Source organism: Heloderma suspectum, chromosome 2, assembly GCF_057233095.1.
Source record: "Heloderma suspectum isolate Gila_16-S chromosome 2, 16-S_ref, whole genome shotgun sequence".
Classification (NCBI taxonomy): Eukaryota; Metazoa; Chordata; class Lepidosauria; order Squamata; family Helodermatidae; genus Heloderma; species Heloderma suspectum.
In genome coordinates, this window is record NC_139459.1 from 323,822,960 (window position 1) to 323,842,936 (window position 19,977).

The window sequence follows — 19,977 nt, forward strand, 5'->3', positions numbered from 1 at the left end:
GGCCTTCTCAACCTGCAGCCCACACTCTTAATTACTACAGCATGTCAGTTCATGAGGGGGGAAAATGTGAGAAATATTTTTTTTTAATGAAACCTATTTCCTTTTCTATTTTCATAGCTGAATCTTGTATCTAGCGTCACACTTTCAAAGACTGCATCGGAGGCTTCTCCACAGAGCTTACCTCATACTCCCACCACCCCAACAGCACCCATCACTCCTGTTACCCAGGGACCTTCTGTCATCACTACTACCAGCATGCACAACGTTGGGCCTATCCGAAGGCGGTACTCTGACAAATACAACGTGCCCATCTCTTCAGGTAACTAGATGGATGTACAGAAAGGCTCTTACGTTCTTCTCATTTCTTCATGAACAATGGGCCATGGTAATACGAGGACTGTTATACTTTATTTAGCAGATCTTGCGCAGAACCAAGAATTCTACAAGAATGCAGAAGTCAGGCCACCCTTTACATATGCATCCTTAATTAGACAGGTAAGTGAAACCATACTGAATAGCTGCTTGGATTCACAGCTGTACATATATATGATGCTATAGACAGAACCGATTAAAAACCCGTTAGCATGCAGGCATGCTGAAGCCTTGCTATAAGGATTTTTTCCCCTGCAACTGCAATACATATACCATAATTGCTTTTGATTAAGTATTACAATACGATGTGATTATTAGGAAATTCATTTCACACAACAGTGAAAATGAGCCTGTTTAAAGATGGCAAGTCAATTATCACAAACTACAGTAATCTCTGATCCCTAGAATTAATCTGAGCTCAAAATAATTACTAAGCTTTAATCAGCTAGTGAAATGTTTTGCATTTCTCTTTGATTCTGCTTTATGAATGACTAATAAATTAATATTTCTGTAAGGAAACAGAAATAAAACTCAAAACAATTAGATAATTCCATTTTGAATTCTGCCATTGAGCTATTACATACAACCATTAATCTTAGATCATAGTGCGAAACCTTCTTTTGGATTTTGTGTTCTGAGTCACATTTTGTTTTATTTATTCAAACAAATGTGCATGTGTGTTTTCTACTCATTTAGTCTTAGATCACTATTGCATTTTAATTGCTTTACAGGCCATTCTTGAATCTCCAGAAAAGCAGCTAACACTAAATGAAATCTACAACTGGTTCACACGAATGTTTGCTTACTTCAGACGCAATGCAGCAACGTGGAAGGTATGCCCTATTGCCATGTATGCCTCTCGTTTTACTGTTTGACATGTACAGAACAGACAGTGCTGCGGACATAACCAATTGTAGCAGTGTGTGGACTTTGAAATTTAGATCAGTTTTTTGACACACATAGGGTGCCTCTTATCTGCACAAACAACTTGCTGGTTGGCAAAAGACAAAAAAAAATCTTCTGCCTTTGAAATACTGCTAATTTGAATACCCATTACTGTTTTTTCCCTCCACATTTTGAAATTAAACTACCAGTCCGCCCATGTAGTTGCTTCTAGCATTGAAATATTTCAGCTGCTAAGGTACAGGGGAAAGGATGAAGAAAAATCTTTATCAGATGTGGCTTTATGTGGCATTATGTACACATTCTTTTAGCTGGAAACCGCACACCCCTTTTCATAGATTCATAGAAAAGTAGCTTTTCAGCCAGCTGATACACCTGCCTTAAATTAACATGCCAACATTTCAAAACATTCACTAGTGTATTATGAAACACAATACAGGTTAATTGGGCACAGCAGTAAAGACGCAAGCCAATAAAAATATTAAATCTAGCAATTTAACAAAATACCCCTGGTGCGTTAAATTTCAATAGTTTGGCTCTGTTAGTTAATTTCTGTGTGTGTTTAAATTCTCTTAGAATACCCCTTTCTTTTAAAATGGCTGCACTCCAAAATGGCACACGTGGCACATGAATATTTTTGCAGAGTTCCCTCTAAGATGCTTCCCCTCCCCCTAAAACCCCAAACTGCTGTTCATCGTTCCCTGAGTTCAAAAAGTTGTTTGAGGATTTGGCATGACAGCTTTTTAAGAAGAAAATGTCACTGGTGCATGCTTGCGATTTTCTTGTGGTACCACCTTTAAAATGCTCTCATGCCAAAACTCCAAACTACTTTTGATCTATGAAACAGGAGTAGGAGACTAAAAATAATAATAATAATTTGGAGACTATTCTGAAAGCAAAACTCTACAAAAATATCATGCGTATGCTCCTTTGGATCATATCAACAGACTTCATAGCCAATGAAGTTTCTATTCAGTAAGTGAGATAAGTAACTTGGACCACACTTGAAAGCCTGTAAGGAGTGGGGACTATATGGTGTTGAGTTTGAGCATGAAAAATCTAGAATCGAATTCACACTTGAACATTTATTTATTACATTTATCACACCTTTTTTTCCTCTTGCAAGGAACTCAATAGTTGTTTTGCTTGTTTGCAGTATTTATGAGTCACTTTTGCATTTGAAATTTCCAAGATGGCATAGACGATCCAAATAACATGTTACAATTTAGTAACAATAATAATACCACTACCAAGAAGATCACTGGATGGCTTCATGGAGGCTAAAATGCCACTCTTACGTTCACCTTTTTGCCAAACTCAGCTAGATCTGATCAACGTTCATTGCATCTTTCACTCATTTTCATTAACTTGGTGGGGCGGGGAAGTGGGATTGGAAAGGTTTCACCTGCACACGCATTGAGCAGAATCCATGCTACTCTTGCTTCATGAAACAGATCCAGTTGCCTGCAACATTCTCAACACCCCTCCTGCATGTACTGCTCTGTGCGCAGTGCTCCTACTGCTGACATACGCAGCACCCAGTCAGCAGTCCTCCCCTGAATGAAGAGTTGTACTCATGAGAGAGACTTGTGCATATAAAATTAAGCTGAAGGGACTGGCTGGATTGGGCCCCATGTGTTTATACATCTAAGCCCCACTCACACAACGGATTATATGGCTGCTGATATTGGAATGCCTTTTTAAAAATGAAATAATCATGCATCCAAATTTCTACACATAGTGAAATTATAGAGTAGAAATGGAGGTAAGGGACTTGGATTTTCATGTGCCTTGGATAGTAAGAGGAACAGAAGTAATTACCTCCCTTTGTAGTTCCTCACCAGTTTCCACATATGTGGTTACAGGATTCTTAATGATTTATTAACTATCTTTCTGCCAAAAATGCATCTACTTCTGCAATACTGTTTGTTTAGCTTCTTCTGAGGGAATGGATGTGTTACAAGGGCAAGGAAATTAGTTACGCTGTGAAATTGCAGTATCAAAGAATTCTTGGAATCCCCTCCCCCATGTAGCTCAGACCTCCCTCTGCTGTTTAATTAATATGATAAATGTGTTATGCCTAACCTTGGTTTGTGCACTAATTTTAGACAGTTTAGAATGCCTTTCACTATATACACCTGATAGAATGAATAAGGAGTCTTTTGGTTATTTAAACACCTGCCCATATGTGTCTCTGGCATCCTGCCTGTAAACTAGGCTCTCCATTGACTGTTGGTAGATGCAAGTTGCTGACCTATGCATTCTGGTCTGCTCCTTTTCTACTGGTTATCAGTTGACTTTAAGGCATAGTGCACCTTCATTAGAAATCTGGGTGTAGTCAACATAGGGAGATGGTCATCTTGGCTGCTGGGACGAAGCAGCCTGAATGCACAGACAAGAGTATCTCACTTACTTTCCTGGAGGCTGAGATGAATAGTGCTAAGGGTGAGACAGGCAGTACAGGTTGAGGGGAACAGTGGGGTTTGTTCCTGTGCAATAAAAAGTAGTATGCTCCTGTGGGATAAAAAGTACCACAATTAAGTATTTTGCTGAAATTCTGTCTGCTATACAAGTATACTGATAATATATGTGCCAACTCAACTTAGCCAGTAATTGGTAGCAAAAGGGACTTTTCATATTGGAGCATATGGTGAAAGACATGAATATTAAGAGTTATATCAGACCTATATCTGATATATTTCTGCTCTGAAATGTGTTGCCATGAACATAATGTATGGAATTATTTGACCTAACATTTTCTTGAATTTTGGGCAGGGCATGAAAATATAATAAGCGAACTCTCAGTGGTTGCACACAGCTATTTTTCATTGTCTTTGTAGTCTTTCTTCCCTCTGGCATGAAAGGATACATTTTCATGCAAGTGCACCTTTTGCTTCACAAAATTTTAGCCCTGTTATTCTGTGACTGGCTCAGTATGAGCCCCTCGGTAACGTACATATGTAAAATTTGGGTGATTTTTTTTTTTAATTCTTGCCAAGATTAAAGTATTTTTTTTTAAAGCCTTGATTCCTAATTAAAGGAATCTTGAGATGGTTTTCATGGTATTTCTTTTGCAAATCATCAACATGTTATAGTCCAGTGTGGAGGGCGGGTGAGGGCAAGGGGACTTGCCGGCTGAGAATGCTGCTGTTCATGGACAATGCTAAGTCTCTTTTTCTCATGGAAAGTTTTTTCTCAATGTTTTCTCTCTTATACTTGCTGCAGAATGCAGTGCGTCATAATCTTAGTCTTCACAAGTGTTTTGTGCGAGTAGAAAACGTTAAAGGGGCAGTATGGACAGTGGATGAAATAGAGTTCCAAAAACGAAGGCCACAAAAGATCAGTGGGTATGTCCACCATGTTTGAACTTTTTAGCCTAGCTTGGATCATGCTTACAGTTTTAACATAGAGGCTTTGGCTGCTAGATGGTGTTCTAGATCAATCCCAGGTAGTTTCACCTTGTTTCAGTCAAGGGGAAACAACAGAGAGCATTTCATCACTACCGTTTGTATGCCCACCGGTCCCCTTTGTCCTTGCTTGCTTGGTGTTTGTTTTGCATCACATGCTAGTAGCTTTTAGGTGGCAATGCATATTAACCCTCACAATCCATTTGCTTATGCTTATTGCATTTTATTTTCTTTTTCCTTTTCCCTGTATTTGATGTCTGTTCTATTCCCCAATCCCATGTCCCTTTGTTTCCACTTCATCTCGTTTGCTGCTGATCTTATCCCAGGGTGCTATTCGCACCAACCTATCCCTGCATAAGTGCTTTATCAGAGTAGAGGATGAGTTTGGGTCCTTTTGGACTGTTGATGATGAAGAGTTTAAACGTGGCCGTCATATTCAACGAGGCCGTCCTCGAAAATTCTGCCCTGATGAAAACTTTGGCGCGCTTGTTACACAGTAAGAGCTTTTACTTGCTTTGTGTGTGAGTGTGTGTGTGTGGATGCGCACTATTTCCCCCCCCCCCAGTTTTTGTTTTCTGTTGCTTTTGCTTTGCATGATTTATCCATCTCATGTAGACCTGCATTTCACCAAGTAGTGGCATTGCTTTTGCTGAAAAAAATAAATTCCCCCGCCCCAAATGTCATGGTTGTACATACATTGCACTGCTTCTTGCAAAAGCCTATGCTAACACCTTCTGACATGTTTATAGTGATATTTTCTTACAATGCAGGGATACTTATGTGTGAGTTATGCTGCTGCTAGGTACCTTTGTATAACCAATTAGCAAGAATGTGTTAGGCTGCTTTCATATTGATAATGTTAGTTGCACTTGCTCCCCTGTATGCTCTCAATACAGTTTATATTGGTACAATTAAGAAATTAAAATATTCAAACATTTAAAATCAGTGCTCAAAGATGATTGCTGTGATATCCCTGAAGGTGCATACTGCAGAGAATCTTTTAAAAATTACTGCTGGGTGTCTAAAATTGCATATTTCTATGCCAAGACTTCTTAAAAAATGCAGGGTGGATGCCATGTTTTCAATTGAAGAGGAAGTGGCCTTATTTTTTCCAAATTCAGACCTTTATTAACCATTTATCTTGATTGAAAACATCCCAAAATGATACAGAATAATGTTTTTGGTTGTTACTAATGATTTAGGACAGACTTCCCCAACTTGGCATTCTCCAGATGTGTTGGACTACAATTCCTGGCATGCCCTAGCCAGCTATACTGGGAATTGTCCAACACATCTGGAAGGCACCAGGTTGGAGAAGACTGATTTAGGGCAAGCATTGTTTTGAGTGATTTCACCATAGTTCTTCAGGTGTAATCCAGCAGTTGCTGCTACTGAGCATTTTTTCCCTTCATTTCAGTAAGGTTTGCTCTCAAAAAGTATGGCGGATTCCCAGCAGTAGTATCTTACAGGCTTGAGCTGCAATCCTGACTACACTTAGGGAGTAAGCCCCATTAGACATAATGGAACTTATTTCTGCGTAAAAACATGTATAGAATTGTGCTATAAATTAGTTCCCATTGAAATCAACGTGAAAAGTCATGACTAACTTAGTTCCCTTTATTTCAGTGGGAACAAAGTCTAACAACATTTGGATCCAACACATTCTGTTTTTTCAAGCATCTGTTTTTTTAGGTGCCTCACAAATAATAAACATTACTACTACTACTACTACTACATCATCATCATTTAGGGCACAATCCTATACATGTTTAGATAGAAAAAAAGTCCTACAATTCCCAGCATTCCCAAACCAGTATAGGGATCGGACTGTCTTCTTTTCCCAGCTATTCAGGAACAGAGAATTTCATTGATAGATGGGGAAAGCAGAAGTAACTAACAGTTGTGGTTTCTCAGTCATTCATTTGGATTTGGAAAAATCCACCATTCCACTGGACAGTGATTCCCAGATTTGTGCATTGGGGCACTCTGGGACACCACAAGATAAATAAATTAAATATCTGAAGTCTGAGAAGAAAATCCAGCAAACAACATTTAACTAAGATGTTCTTTAGACATGCCCCCAGCCTCCCATCTATGAGCAGCTTGGTGAATATTTAAGTCAGGGATGGGTAGAAGGTAGATCTTCAGATGTTTTGGACTTCTATCCAAGAAGCCCCCTGCAAACATGGCTAACGGTCAAGAATGCTGGGAGTTAATGTCCAGAACATCTGGAGATCTACTTTCTGCTCACCCCTGATTTAAGGTTCCGGTCATGTGGGCTGGATTGACTTGCATGGTTCTTTCCCATGGTATAAGGGGTCCTGTTTCTGTGGAAAAGACTCATGCGATCAGCCCTTGCCCACATGATTGGTTTGTTTAAATGTTCACGCAGGAGCTGCACACAGGTAAGTAGCTCAGAGGACAACGAAAGGGCACCTGAGATTCCAAGACCAAAGGCTATGATTGCTTGTTAGAGCATCAATGCAGTAGAAAAGTGTTCCATATTCAGTGAAGGTGAGGATAGTCAAAGGAGCTATGTAATAAACAGATCGGGGAGGTGGGGGGATAACATGTCTATTATGTTGTTTTTCATGTGGGAGAAAGCCTGACCGCCTTGAAGCACAAGAGTTGGTTGCATTTAACTTTACCTTTTTTATATGTCTTCCTTGTGCAGAAACCCTTCACTTATTAAAAACATGCAGACCAGCCACACCTACTGCTCACCTCTCAATGCTGCTTTACAGGTAAGATTAATGAGCGTGGCAAATATGCCACATAGGCATGTGTGCCTTCCCTACTCGTTTCAAAATATATTAGCCTTGCTCTAATTAGATATTAAATTTTAATTCCGTTAAACTTTTTTCTTAAGTGCATAAAGCATCATGGTCCCTGGAGGCAAACACATATCAGGCTGTTTCAGCATTAGCTAGATGCTTAGCATTTTGAATATTGTGGCAAAAAAATTAAAAGTTCACTTATTAATATTTATCAGCAGTATCATAATTTCCATCCTCTTATTTCAGAATTTCACTTGAGGCAAAAATACCACAAGTGTAATTACTCTAGCACAGCTATTAATGTGCTGAATGATAGGATACTGTGTCACATGACCTTCTATTGTTCATGGGTTTAAAGGGAAAGCAGATCTCCCCTACACACACACACTTTTTTCTTTTAAGGGTCTTTCAGAAGCATGTTTTTCTGTTGTTAAATAACTAAAGCTTACATCACATTGGAAGAGAAGAAAAGAGATGTCAGTTTGGTCCTGCTGATAAAAAGAATTTTAAGGAAAATGCTTAGATATTCTATAAAGTGGGTAAGCATGTATGTATGAATAAACAAGCCTCCAGTCTGTAAGCATGTAAAATGATAAAATAATGTAGTTCTTCATTCAAATTTCCTATAAAACATTTCGACTGACTAATTTCCCTCATATGTTTGGTGTAGAATTTGATGTAACTCTAATTATTTCTCCAGTTGTTAATGTTAAGAGGTATATTTTCATGCTTCTCCTACACTGTTTCTCAGCCACTATGAAGGCCTTTAATTTTGCCACATACAGAGCATACATAGACCTGGTTCGCATGTAGCAGCAAATAGATGGGTTATTTTAACCCACGAATCACTGTAGTTATGTGAGAGTGTGTGCACTGCTTCGCAGGCGCTTGCTGCTTCCACTTTGCATCTGGTTTCATTATCGCCCCATTCCAGGGTTGTTTGATGCGATGTCCAAAACTGGAATGCTGGATTGTTGAGGGACAAACAGCCTCCAAGTTCAGACTTCAGAGTTCAGATGGCATATCAAACAACCCAGGAACACCCCCCATTCCTGGGTTGTTTACAAAAGCAGATGTCAAGTGGAACCAGTGAGGCAGTGTGCTCACTCACTCTGGTATGGCCCTGACTAACTCTGGGTGATTTAATCCATAGCTAATCATTACATGTGAACCAGGCCATATAGAACACAATCCACCACCTATTTTAGTCAACAGGGAAATTTCCACTGATTATAACTAGGGATGGCCGAACTCACCGACCTCGTGCCCCGTTCGCCGGACCCCCGCTGGCCAACCAACTCTGTTCTGCACGTGGGGCGAGCTGCTGGACGGTCCGCGGGTGCGCAGCATCCCACTGCCCTGCAAGCCGTTTTGCAGAAAATCGCGGGTAATGTATATATGTAAATCACGATTTTGCGCACGCCAAGTTGGGCAAGCTTGGGGGTCCGTGGACTGGTGTTCAGGGGGGCCAGGCGGGTGGATGTCCGCCAGACTCCAGACACACACAAACCCCAGATTTCTGCAACATCCCTAATTATAACTGAGGTAGATTGTGTACATGCACTCATACACATGTGCATACACATAATTTAATAGTAATTCGTCTTAAGATACTTTACTTGGCCAGTATGCAAAAAATGTAAGTGGCAACTGTATGCAGTTCCTGTACACCCCATTGAAATCCGTGCTATTTTGATGAGCATAACTGGGCGTAGGATTGCACCCATAACTGATTGTTTATACCATAACATTCGAGACCGGTTTACTGGACTTCCAGTTTTACTTTTAAACCAAGAAGCAGATTGATTAAGAAGGAAGTAACAGCCTACATTACCCCTAATTACTTCAGTTTATGTAGTAACTTCTGAAAAGCAAATGAAAGCATGTGTAAATGAAGCAACTGTAAATACCATTCATTAGGATCTTATTTTCCCTTGAGTCTTGTGAAGTGCAGTTTTTAAAGACATGCTCCGTCTGTGGAATAGTATTAAGATTACAAGCACATTTTGCATTCATGAGGCTGAAAGGCAAAAATGAAGTGATCCGGCATTCCTTCAGCTTCTGTTAGCTATGTGACTAATTTCAATTAATATGCTTATCATACTGAACAGTTCGTGTTTTAGTTCTAAAACATGTGTTGTTGTCATCATCCCCCCCCCCCCCCATTATGTGATAATGTAACAGCAATTTCAGTTCTCTTGCACTGGCTTCACTTTTTTAAAAATACCCACACACAACAGGAAGTAGTAGGTCTTTCAAATCACATTCAGTATACTAAGTGGAGTCAAATGAGAATTTGGGATGGCTGTACATTCTACTCAGTAAAGACTGTCAATATATCATTTTATGTTGTGCTAATTAAATCTTAAGAGAAGCAAAATACACAAAAAGTCTACTCTCTTTGCCGAATTATCTCTCCCTTTCAGACTGAAAATGAGAAAAATGAACCACATATATAAACTGGACTTCATTTGAAGTGGCGTTCAACACTGAAAGAAATGAAGCAGTAATTTAAAAACAGTAGTGGTTGTGAACATATGCAGAGTTACCTCTCTTTCATTGCTGACCTCAGCTGTCTGATCCCACAGATCTGGAAGGAATCTGTTTTAGCATCTGTGGTGTTTAGGCAGTCTTGAGCTTTCTTTAGCAATTAAACACTATACAAAACCATTCAAAATCCCTTTTCTGCTGTGCAAAAATACAAGACATCTTTGTTTGAAACTACATGTAGCAATATAAGCAACGACTGCTTGATAGGCATGTGTTAGGAAATCGCCATTTATCAGCCAGTGTGCCCACATTTTGCTGGATGTGATCTTATCCATTACAATCCATTTTGGCATCTCCAGCTTAAGGGCTATTTAAAAACATTAAGAGTGCAAGTTGGGTTGTTTCATTGCTGGATTTTCCAGTACATGGCAACAACTTCTACAACTGTCATCAACCATTCTGTTCTCTTGTCATCCAAGGCCTCTCTCTATTTGATGAGATACCTCAAGATTACCTTTACTTCTTGCCTTATAAGTGCAGTGACTATCGTCTGTACCAGTTTCCAAAAAGCATAGTATCTGTGTTTGCAATCCTATTGTCTGCTGGTTCCCTAAACTCGTTTAGCAGGCAGCACATCTACTAGTGATTACTTCTCTGAAGTTAGACAGGGGTGAAACAACCATCAGATGTAGTGATAGGCTCAACATGGTAGAACACAAAGTGAAGCAATGGGAATGAATTAAGATTTCCAACAGTCCTGTTCTCCTTTGTTTAACTCTGTGCTGCCCATGTTCTCTTTAGCCTCCTCTCCTGAAGCACAAAATGTTTTCAGTGGTTGACAGCAGTCTAGTTAGTACAGTCATATTTTTCAAATGTTTGTAACGTTACAGGTCTCTTATAGCTCCAAACTAACATTGCACTAGGAGTTTTTATGTATTTATTTCATTTCTATTCTGCCCAATAGCCGCTGCTCTCTGGGTGGTTCACAAAAACATTATTTCTTTCTATTCAAAGATAGTTTGGTCCAAATGCCTCAATCCAGCGATTCATGCACATGCTGAGTAGAAACGTAGTGCTTATAAGAAGCAGGTCTTTTTTCACCAGCTCTTTCACCAAATATCCAAACTACTTTTTCAATTTGAGGTATTTAACAAGCAGTTTGGGTGTCTGTGAGGAACTTAGGAAGGAGAAATTCTTAGGGGGAAAAAATCCAATGTGCAGCATGTGTCTTGGAATCACAGCCCTGAAGGTTAAAAAAACAAATAAATTAGAATTTCTACATTAACATTACTGATCTGCATCTAGAATGTTGCCCTGCAAGGATCCCCTGTTGCTGTCTATCTTGCTGCTGCTTTATAGAATTTGTCCATTTGCCCACCTGTGGTTTTGGGGGGGTGGGGGGGAAGCAGGTGCTTTTCCCTTTCTGGCTCTTCCTAAATAAATTACTTTACTGCAATTACAAGTTATCTCTGTGGTGGGAAGTGCGTGACTCATTATTTCCCAAACTGCAGGAAGCACGAGTCGTATGTTCCCCACTTCATCAAAATTATTTTTCTGCATCTTGAATAAAAAAAAGATTAATATAATCCTCTTCATTAGAGTAGCTTTTTGATTGCACTGGATAGAGATAGGGACTGTGCTTCAGGGCAGGCAGCTAGATAGAGAATAAAGGCAGGATATGGTTCTTCAACCCCCTAGTGATGGCTGTGCTGAATCTGTATCCACAGGTTACATTGAAGTAAGGGAAGAATCAAAACATCTACATGTTCAGTACAGTTAAAGATGGGGAGCTAACTTGCAAAATGCTTTTCCCCTGCAGAGGTTTTGCAACACACGTCCACACTCTGGTTAGCTGGTGGTGGTGGTGTGTGTATTTTTAAAATTTCATCAGAAGGTCATCTTTTTCCTCAGACAGGATGAATCCCAGAAGAACCAGAATCTGTGGATTTTTGTAGGAAGCATCTCTCAGAAATTCATTGCCCCTCCACTAGGATAATTTCGAAAAGGATCATGGTTTAAATGTCTGTATCTTTTCTTCTCTCAGTTCTTTTCGTGCTTTGACAGTTTTATTCTACAGATTGGAAGCTACACAGAGGCTTTCTTCGGCTCTTTCCAGATGTGACAGTTTATGCACTGGGAATGCACAGTGGTTATCAAGTTTGAGTTTCTGTTGTAGGAGGGTCTCAGTTTCCCATCCTTCAACTGCTGGGAAATGTGAATCTTGCTGTACAAGTGCATCTGTTACCATTCAAAATACTGTGCAGAATGTGACAGCACAAGTGTTACAGACACCAATGAGCTAGTGCCTGTAATGTTGCACAGTCACATTACGTCTCCATTTGCAGTCAAGCGCTGTTTAAAATAGTTTTAAATGCTTTAAAGGTGCCCTAAAAATAATTTTAAATAATTATATTTTTTATTATTGCTGCAACTCCTACATTCAGTTAGCCCATTGAGAGAGCAATCCTATGGTCCCTGGGAAAATATCCCAGGGACCATCGGATGGGTCATAAAACCCCTCCAAGGTCAGGTACAGTGCTCCAACCTCAGAAGGGGGAGTTGGAGATCTGACCCCAGACCCCCACCCCCTTGCAGCCAGCACAGAAAGAACCATGCTGGCTGCCTCTCTGAGGCTGGAAGAGCGACCTCACAGCCTCAAGAAAGGGGGTTGGTGGGGAGGGGAGGAGATTCGAGAGGCCAGGATACAAGTTATCTTGAGCCTCCTCCAGCCTCCTTCTCTCCCCCTCCAGAGCGCCCAAAGCACAACATATAGGAGATTGGAGGGCGGGGAGGTGAAGATCGCCTGCTCTGTTCCTCCCATCGTGCCAGCTTCAGGCTGAGTTTGGAGGCTTCCTAGCAGTGAGGGCGCAATTGATGTGATTGTGCCCTAAATCCCATAAAAACGTAGTGAACAGCAGCCATTCAACTCCCTCTCCTGCAATACTATCTTATCTCCTCTTAACCCTTTTTGTTGTATATGTGTTCACATGATTCTGCCCAACCCAGAGCATGTATTTCTGTGATTCTTTGTCTCCCTGATATATGCTCACACACAGAAATCTCACTACTAGATGGGGACAAGATGTTTTACTGCTACTTCAGAAGGCAAGCTTGTCAAATTGCTCAGGCTCTAGTCTGTGTTGTAAACACAAACTACTCTCCATGTCTGTCCAGGGAGTCTGGTCTAGAGGATAACCTATGCAGCTCAAACCCGGCAGGCCTTTGTTCTTGTTCCATCTCAGTCACAGACTTCTTGGGTGGTCTTGGGCCAGTCGCTTTCTTTCAGTATTAGTTCCTCAAAGCTGTTAAGTAGGAATAAAATTGTCTTGCCTTACCCGATTGTCATAAGGTTGAATGAAATGAGGATTGTAAAGAACCTGGCACAATAAATGTGCTATATAAAGAACAAGCAAGCAGTTCATCTCAGTTATGCAAGTGCAGCAATGTGATTTATCAGTTCAATCCCTTTCTGCAAAGGACACCCACTTAGGTCAAACTCTGGCATTATTTTCCATGCGATTATCACCTGGTGAATATCTCATTTGAATGTGCTGGTATTTACCACTTAACAGAAGACTTCCAAACTAGAATTTTATTCTTATGCGGTTAAGGATGAATATGACGGTATTTATTCATATTCTGTACAGCTCAAAACTGGTGTGGTTAAATCACTGTGTGGCAACTTTATTGTATGTGATAAGTAACGTGAGAACAAAGCAGGCATCAAAGGAAGGGCTCTACCAAGCACTGCTGTTCTTTTCCAGTTCATTGCCCCATAAAGCTGAATGAAAATTGTGTCAAAGCAGATGTCACCAGTGAAAATATAAGCATGGAAAATAATGTTACCAGGATGTTACCTACAATATTTTTCTCTTGCCATATCATTCAGTTTTCATGAATGGAGTGGAATGCAAAAGAAATGATAAGAAGATCTCCCAGTACATTTCCTTGCACTAAGCCAAGTCCTTTCTTGCATCAATCAATCACAGAATCATAGAGTTGGAAGGGACCGCAAAGATTATCTAGTCTAACCCCCTCCTCAATGCAGGCTCTGTACTGCTAGGTGCACCTGCAAGGAATGAGAACCCACTACCTCCCATGGCAACCTGTTCCACTGTTAGGCAGTTTCTCCTAATCCTTAACTGAAATCTGTATCCCTGAAACGTCTAACCGTTGGTTCTAGTCCTGCCCTCTGGCACAACAGAGAACAAGTCTGCTCCATCTTCTGCATGACAGCCGTTCAAATATTTGAAGACCGTTCCTCATAGGACTTGGTTTCTAGACCCCTCAAATCTTGGTTGCTCTTCTCTGGATATGTTCCAACTTGTCATTATCCTTCTTAAAATGGAGCACTCAGAACTGGACACAGTACTCCAAATATGACCTAACACAGAATAGAGCAGAACTATTGTCCTGTGATTTGGACAGTATGCTTTTGTTAATACAACCCTTCTTAGCTGCTTCATTGCACTGCTGGCTGATACTCAGCTTGCAATCTACTAAGACATCTAGGTCCTCATGAGATGTACTGCCGCCAGGCAAAGTCTCCCCCATCCTATACGTGTGTAATTGATTTTTTTTGTACCTAAATACAAGACTTTGCATTTACCTCTGCTGAATCTCATCTTGTTAGATTTAGCCCAGTGTTCCAGTCTGTCTAATCCCCTGGAATCTTGATCCTGTCTTCTGTGCTGTTGGCTATGCATCCTAGCTTTGTGTTATCTGCAAAAGAGAAGCAACCTCTCTATACCCTCATCCAGGTCATATATAAAAACATTAAACAGCACAGGGCCTAGGACAGAGCCCTACAGCACCCCATTTGAAACCTTCCTCCAGGAGGATGCCAAGCCAATTAATTAGCATTTGAGTACTGTTCCTCAACCAACTGTGGATCCACCTAACTGTAGTATTGCCCAGCCCACATTTTACCATCTTGTCAACAAGGATATTAGCCCACATATTGATCCCATCCCAAGTTGTCAGGCCTGCACACGTGGATGCAATATTGTCAGACGGTACCACAGGACAGCAGCTCTGTGGGTACATGTGAAGATGTGAAAGGGTTCATCATGTGCCATGAATGGAGAACTGTGGTGAACAAAGTTCCATGCCAGAGCTACCTGAACAATGCATTGATCTGTTTGGCTAAAAAAAAAAATGTCTCAAGTCTCCTTAGCAGAATAGAGAGTGCGCCAGGCTCAAAACCTGAAGGCCCAAAGTTTGAGCCTTAGAGCAGTTAAGGCATAACGTTTCTTTTGCCCTCTGATACAAGTAAGCAGGTCATAGCTCATTGGCATCTCCAGTTAAAAAGGATCTTGGGTAGCAGAGCTGGTAAAGCACTTTGCCTGGGGAGTGGAGAGCTGCTGTCAGAATAAAGGGTACTGGGCTCGATAGACCAAAGGGCTGACTCAGCATAAGGCAGCTTGATATGTTCATATATGCACATTAGCCAAACCTTATGATAATGATAATACACCTAGTGTTAACCTGCCAATCTCACCTGAAGAAAGATGTTTTTCTGGCCACAAATATGTCAGCATCACCCTGAGCATAAAGGTTTCCTTGCCATCTGACACAAGCAAGCATGCAACAAATATAACAGTTGGACAGATGAATGGTGGGGGGTGAGTGGGTGGAATCCTTCCATACCCAGCTACAGACTGAGTAATGTTTGTGCAGTAATCTTGGAGATTTGCTCCCTAAATCCAGAATAAGGATGGGTGACCAAGCGATGTTTGTGTTGACCAAGCGATGTTTGCACCCATATTCTTCGAACGTCAGCTTGATGTTCTTCTCATCTCATTTGCCTCAGTCATTTGCGATCTCTGTTCAATTTGCACAAATCGGAAAACTGTGCTAAAAATTTGCATATTTTCCAAAGTGACGCAATATCCCCCCATTCATTCATTTTTCCAATGCAACCACATGCTTGACAATTTGTAGTGATTTTAAAAGAGTATGTTCTCCTGCTCGTGTTCATGTTCAGGTTTATGAATGGGGCTTATTTGACTGTTTTGCAAGCACACATGAGATTCTCATGCATCCCTAGTCCAGAACAGATTTTTTATTTGTAGGGATAGTCTTGCAATGGTGAGAAAACCCTTCAGTTGAAGTGGTGATCCACTGCATACTAATAGCTTGTCACATGAAGAGTATCACCATGGGGAGCATTTCCAAGCAGCCTCCATCTGACAGATATTTCATGTGCACTGGCCCTTAGAAGGCACCTTTTAAATCATTAAATAATCACAATCAGTTTATCCAGTCCTGTTTTTGAACCTGTTAGGTCACTTATCCCTGCAACATGTTGGCTGATCTTCACATGACAAGTTCTTATAAATGCTACAGGGATCAGTTATCATGGGAAGACCACTTTTGATGGAATTGTAATGGAAACTATAACTTCTTCACTAGCTCATGTACTCAAGCCTCCCTTGCTTCAGTCTTAATACATTGTCTGCTTGGTGTCTGAGCAATTAATCACTGTGTGCAAATATCAAAATAGACGAAGATAGTCTGTACCATGAGAAGATGGTTCGGTGAGACATGCACCACTGTGCAGTCCCTTTTAGCTTCCAGTAGAATATGACTGTGTAACGGCTAAGAATATGGCTGTGTAAGGGCTAAATTAACCTTACGTTCAATACATGGTTTTGTGCTGTGTCTTCATAGTGTGGGATGATCAAGATCAGAACTGCTGTTTGGGGAGAGGGTTTTCTAAACAAAAAAATCCAACCCCAAAATGGTTATTTGCACCAGGAGAGAAGCTGCCATTGGTGCCAATGGGCCTGATTACCCCCACTCCCTGGCTGTAATTTAAAGTTAAAAAAGATATGCAAGGCTGCATTAAATATTTAATATAACATAATTTGGTGCTAAATCATCATCTGAATTGTTGTAACCTGTGTGTGATTGTCTTTGGAGGTATGAGTGAAGTTATTGTTAGAAAACAGAGCTAGGTAAAAGCTTAGCTACATGCTAGGCTGCAGTGAAACTGCTGATGTTGACATCTAATCCAATATATTGATGAAAACATAGTGCAAAGGGTGTACCTTGGAATTGGTCTGTGGCACATGCATGAGCGTGTGTTGCTATGGATTCTCATGTCTTGTTCTTTGACTCAACAGGCTTCAATGGCTGAGAACAGTATACCTCTGTACACTACTGCTTCCATGGGAAACCCCACTCTGGGCAGTTTAGCCAGTGCTTTGCGGGAAGATCTTAATGGTGCAATGGAGCATGCGCACAGTAATGGGAGTGACAGTAGTCCAGGACGTTCCCCTATGCAAGCAATGTAAGTAGAGAGGAACGTTGCTGTTCATTAACGTTTCACTCGTATCCGTCTTGCCCCCTGCCCCCTCCCACAGCTAAGGTAAAACTCTAAACGTCAGAGCTATGTGTATTCATTTTGAAGAAAATTGATCATTTTATCAGCTTGCTCATTAAAACAACAATAGTAATCAGGTCAATCCAGTCTGGCAAATCTACCTACCTATAAACTTGTTTTCTTATTTGCCATCCTGTCTTTTACAAGATACAAATAGTATTATGTAAATGCATTTCTTTGCCATTTAATTCATTATTCCCTTCTAGTCATTTAACCCATATGAAAAATTTACCAATGGCTTTTAGCAACTGAAATGGAACCTTCTTATTTAGAGAGAGGTTACTTTTGAGTACAAGAGTAGTGAATGAGTAGTTATGGCCACAAACTTGGACAGCTTTAAAAGGTGATTAGAAAAAAATAATGGAGGATAAGGCTATCAATGGCTACTTGTCAAGATGGCTAGAGATGTATGGATTTTGTAAAATCTGTTCTGTCTGCCTTTCGCAGATTGTCAGGTGCCTTTCATTCTGTTGTCTGCCTATTTGCAGAATTCCATTTTCCCAATTTCCTGAATTCGCACAGATTTGCACTTGCGCAAATCTCCTCAAAATGTGCATTTTCATGCTTTAGCCTGTGGGGGAAATGAACATTTCTGCCTGTGTGTTTATATTGTACTTATTTTTCTACAATTAAATTTGCGTAAAATTCTGGAAATTCATGCAACTTGGGAAAACCGATCCACTGTGCAATCTATGGGTCAGATGCATAGAAATCCGAACTCACTTGATTCCATTGCGGATTCATCCAGCATTCCTAATAATTGCTATCTGTTATCTCCAGGATCAGAGGCAGTGTGCCTCTGAAAACCAGTTGCTGGGGAACATGAGAAGGAGAGTGCTATTGTACTCACATCCTGTTTATTGGCTTCCCATAGGCACCTGGTAGGCCTCTGTGGGAAGAGAATGCTGGACTAGATAGGCCTATGGTCTGATCCAGCACGGCTCTTCTGATCAGACCATAAAAGACCTCATGTTTTTTCCATTCCTCTCCTGCGTGGAAGCCCTTTAAGATTATTATCCCATTCCAATCAGATACAGATGCAGGCTTTTTTCTGATGTGATTCAACTACATAACTTATACATCTAAACTCTTTCAGTAATTAGTGAGCTTCTCCTCCGTTTGTTGTACTCTTAAGTGTACCATAAGCCCAGGGTCCTCCCGTGTGGGTGGCCTTCTTTGCACCAATCACATGGGTTGATCTAGGGTTATCAGAGGGTTGTTTAACCCTCAAATAATCCACAACACACCCGACTTCGCTTGACATGGCAAACTGCAGTGCACCCTCCGCAATTGCTTGCATATTCAAACTGGCGGCCAGTACACATCTTGGAGCCCCCCCCCCCCCGGTTAATTAACCCACAGTGGCTTATCGTTACATGTGAACCAGCACATTCTGTTACAAGACCAAGAAATTATACATTAGTTAGCTGGCACTGCAAAGGAAACTCTTCCAATTTGAGAGTGACTGTATGTGTGATTGTAGCAAGCTGTATCTTAAAATGTGGCCATAAATTATTGGTCCTGTTGCCAAAAGATCACATAGCCAATTAATAAAATGGCTAAAAGAATTAATTTGTAGCCCCTCTACTTCAAAGTAATATGAACAAGGCATTGACAAAAGTAGGTCTAAATCAAAAGGTAGGAAAACATTAGCCTAATGCCACCCTAATAATTAGTTGTGAAGGTAATTAGCATTTAATGTTTTTTAAAAAGTTTCCCACCTGCATAATATGTTGGGTAGGGGGTAGAGAAGAAAGGAAATCTAAGGATCTTAATACTTTGATATTTCAGCGTTTTAAATCAGTGCACATTCTCCTTTGAAAAAAAATCTTTAAAGATGGCAACATTCATTTTTAATTAATAATTAATTTGAACATTGTCTTTTACCATTTACTTCAAAACATTTGAATGTGTTTAGCTTTTACAGGGATTGTTTGTGCAGTATTAATTAGCATTCCCAAAGCAGAATGACATGACATTCTTCTAGTGCTGTTTGAATGGATTCCTCTTCAGGCAGTTTTAGTCACAAATGCTGTTGCTCTCTCCATGACAGTGTTACTTGTGTCTGATACTGGAAAAGTTGTTGGGATGTTGGAATTTTCCAGGAGTAAGGTATCTAGTTTTCCAGGCATAAGATATTTAAGTAAGCAACTTAAAAGACATCTGGTGTAAAAATTGTTTGTTTTTAAAATTAAAATTAGGATAGCTGAAAGGAATTAGGGGAGCAAAATGTAACAGCCAGTGAACAACTTGTAAGAGTTGACATATCTAGCCAATATCAGGGTTCCATCTCATCAGTGTGAGATACATGTTAGGGCAAGGAAGTACAGCCAATATACACAGCTTATAAGATCGTCCTCTCGCATTAAGATTATTTTATAAAGAAAAGTAAGTAATACATTTCATAAATAAATAAATAAAATTGCTGTTGGGAAACTGCATTAAATGTTTTTGTGAACATGTATTCAAACTCCTGTTTTCAATCATGAGAACTAGAAAGACCCAGTTCAGATGTCACAACAAACCAGTTTTTTTCTTAAAGCCACAGTTGTTGTGAACTAAGCAAGAGCAAATGAGTAAGTTGGTTCCTGCTGCTCAGTCTCTCCCACTGGGGATAAACAACCCAGGGATGCCTTGTCCC

At 40.3% G+C, this 19,977-nt stretch overlaps 1 protein-coding gene across 49 annotated transcripts in view; it reads left to right on the forward strand.

Annotated features, from left to right (window-relative positions):
* Window positions 1-19,977, forward strand: part of FOXP1 (forkhead box P1) — a 724,900-nt gene that overhangs the window by 688,256 nt on the left and 16,667 nt on the right. For 32 of the 49 annotated variants that reach the window (XM_084840386.1, XM_084840360.1, XM_084840383.1 and 29 more), the window contains 7 exons: window positions 118-319; window positions 416-495; window positions 1,104-1,205; window positions 4,501-4,622; window positions 7,357-7,426; window positions 8,700-8,846; window positions 17,077-17,243. In XM_084840386.1, coding sequence (XP_084696512.1) covers window positions 118-319; window positions 416-495; window positions 1,104-1,205; window positions 4,501-4,622; window positions 7,357-7,426; window positions 8,700-8,846; window positions 17,077-17,243 — 890 coding nt within the window. The remainder of the gene's footprint in view (window positions 1-117; window positions 320-415; window positions 496-1,103; window positions 1,206-4,500; window positions 4,623-7,356; window positions 7,427-8,699; window positions 8,847-17,076; window positions 17,244-19,977) is intronic. The other 17 variants (XM_084840387.1, XM_084840403.1, XM_084840396.1 and 14 more) reach the window with 3 other exon arrangements.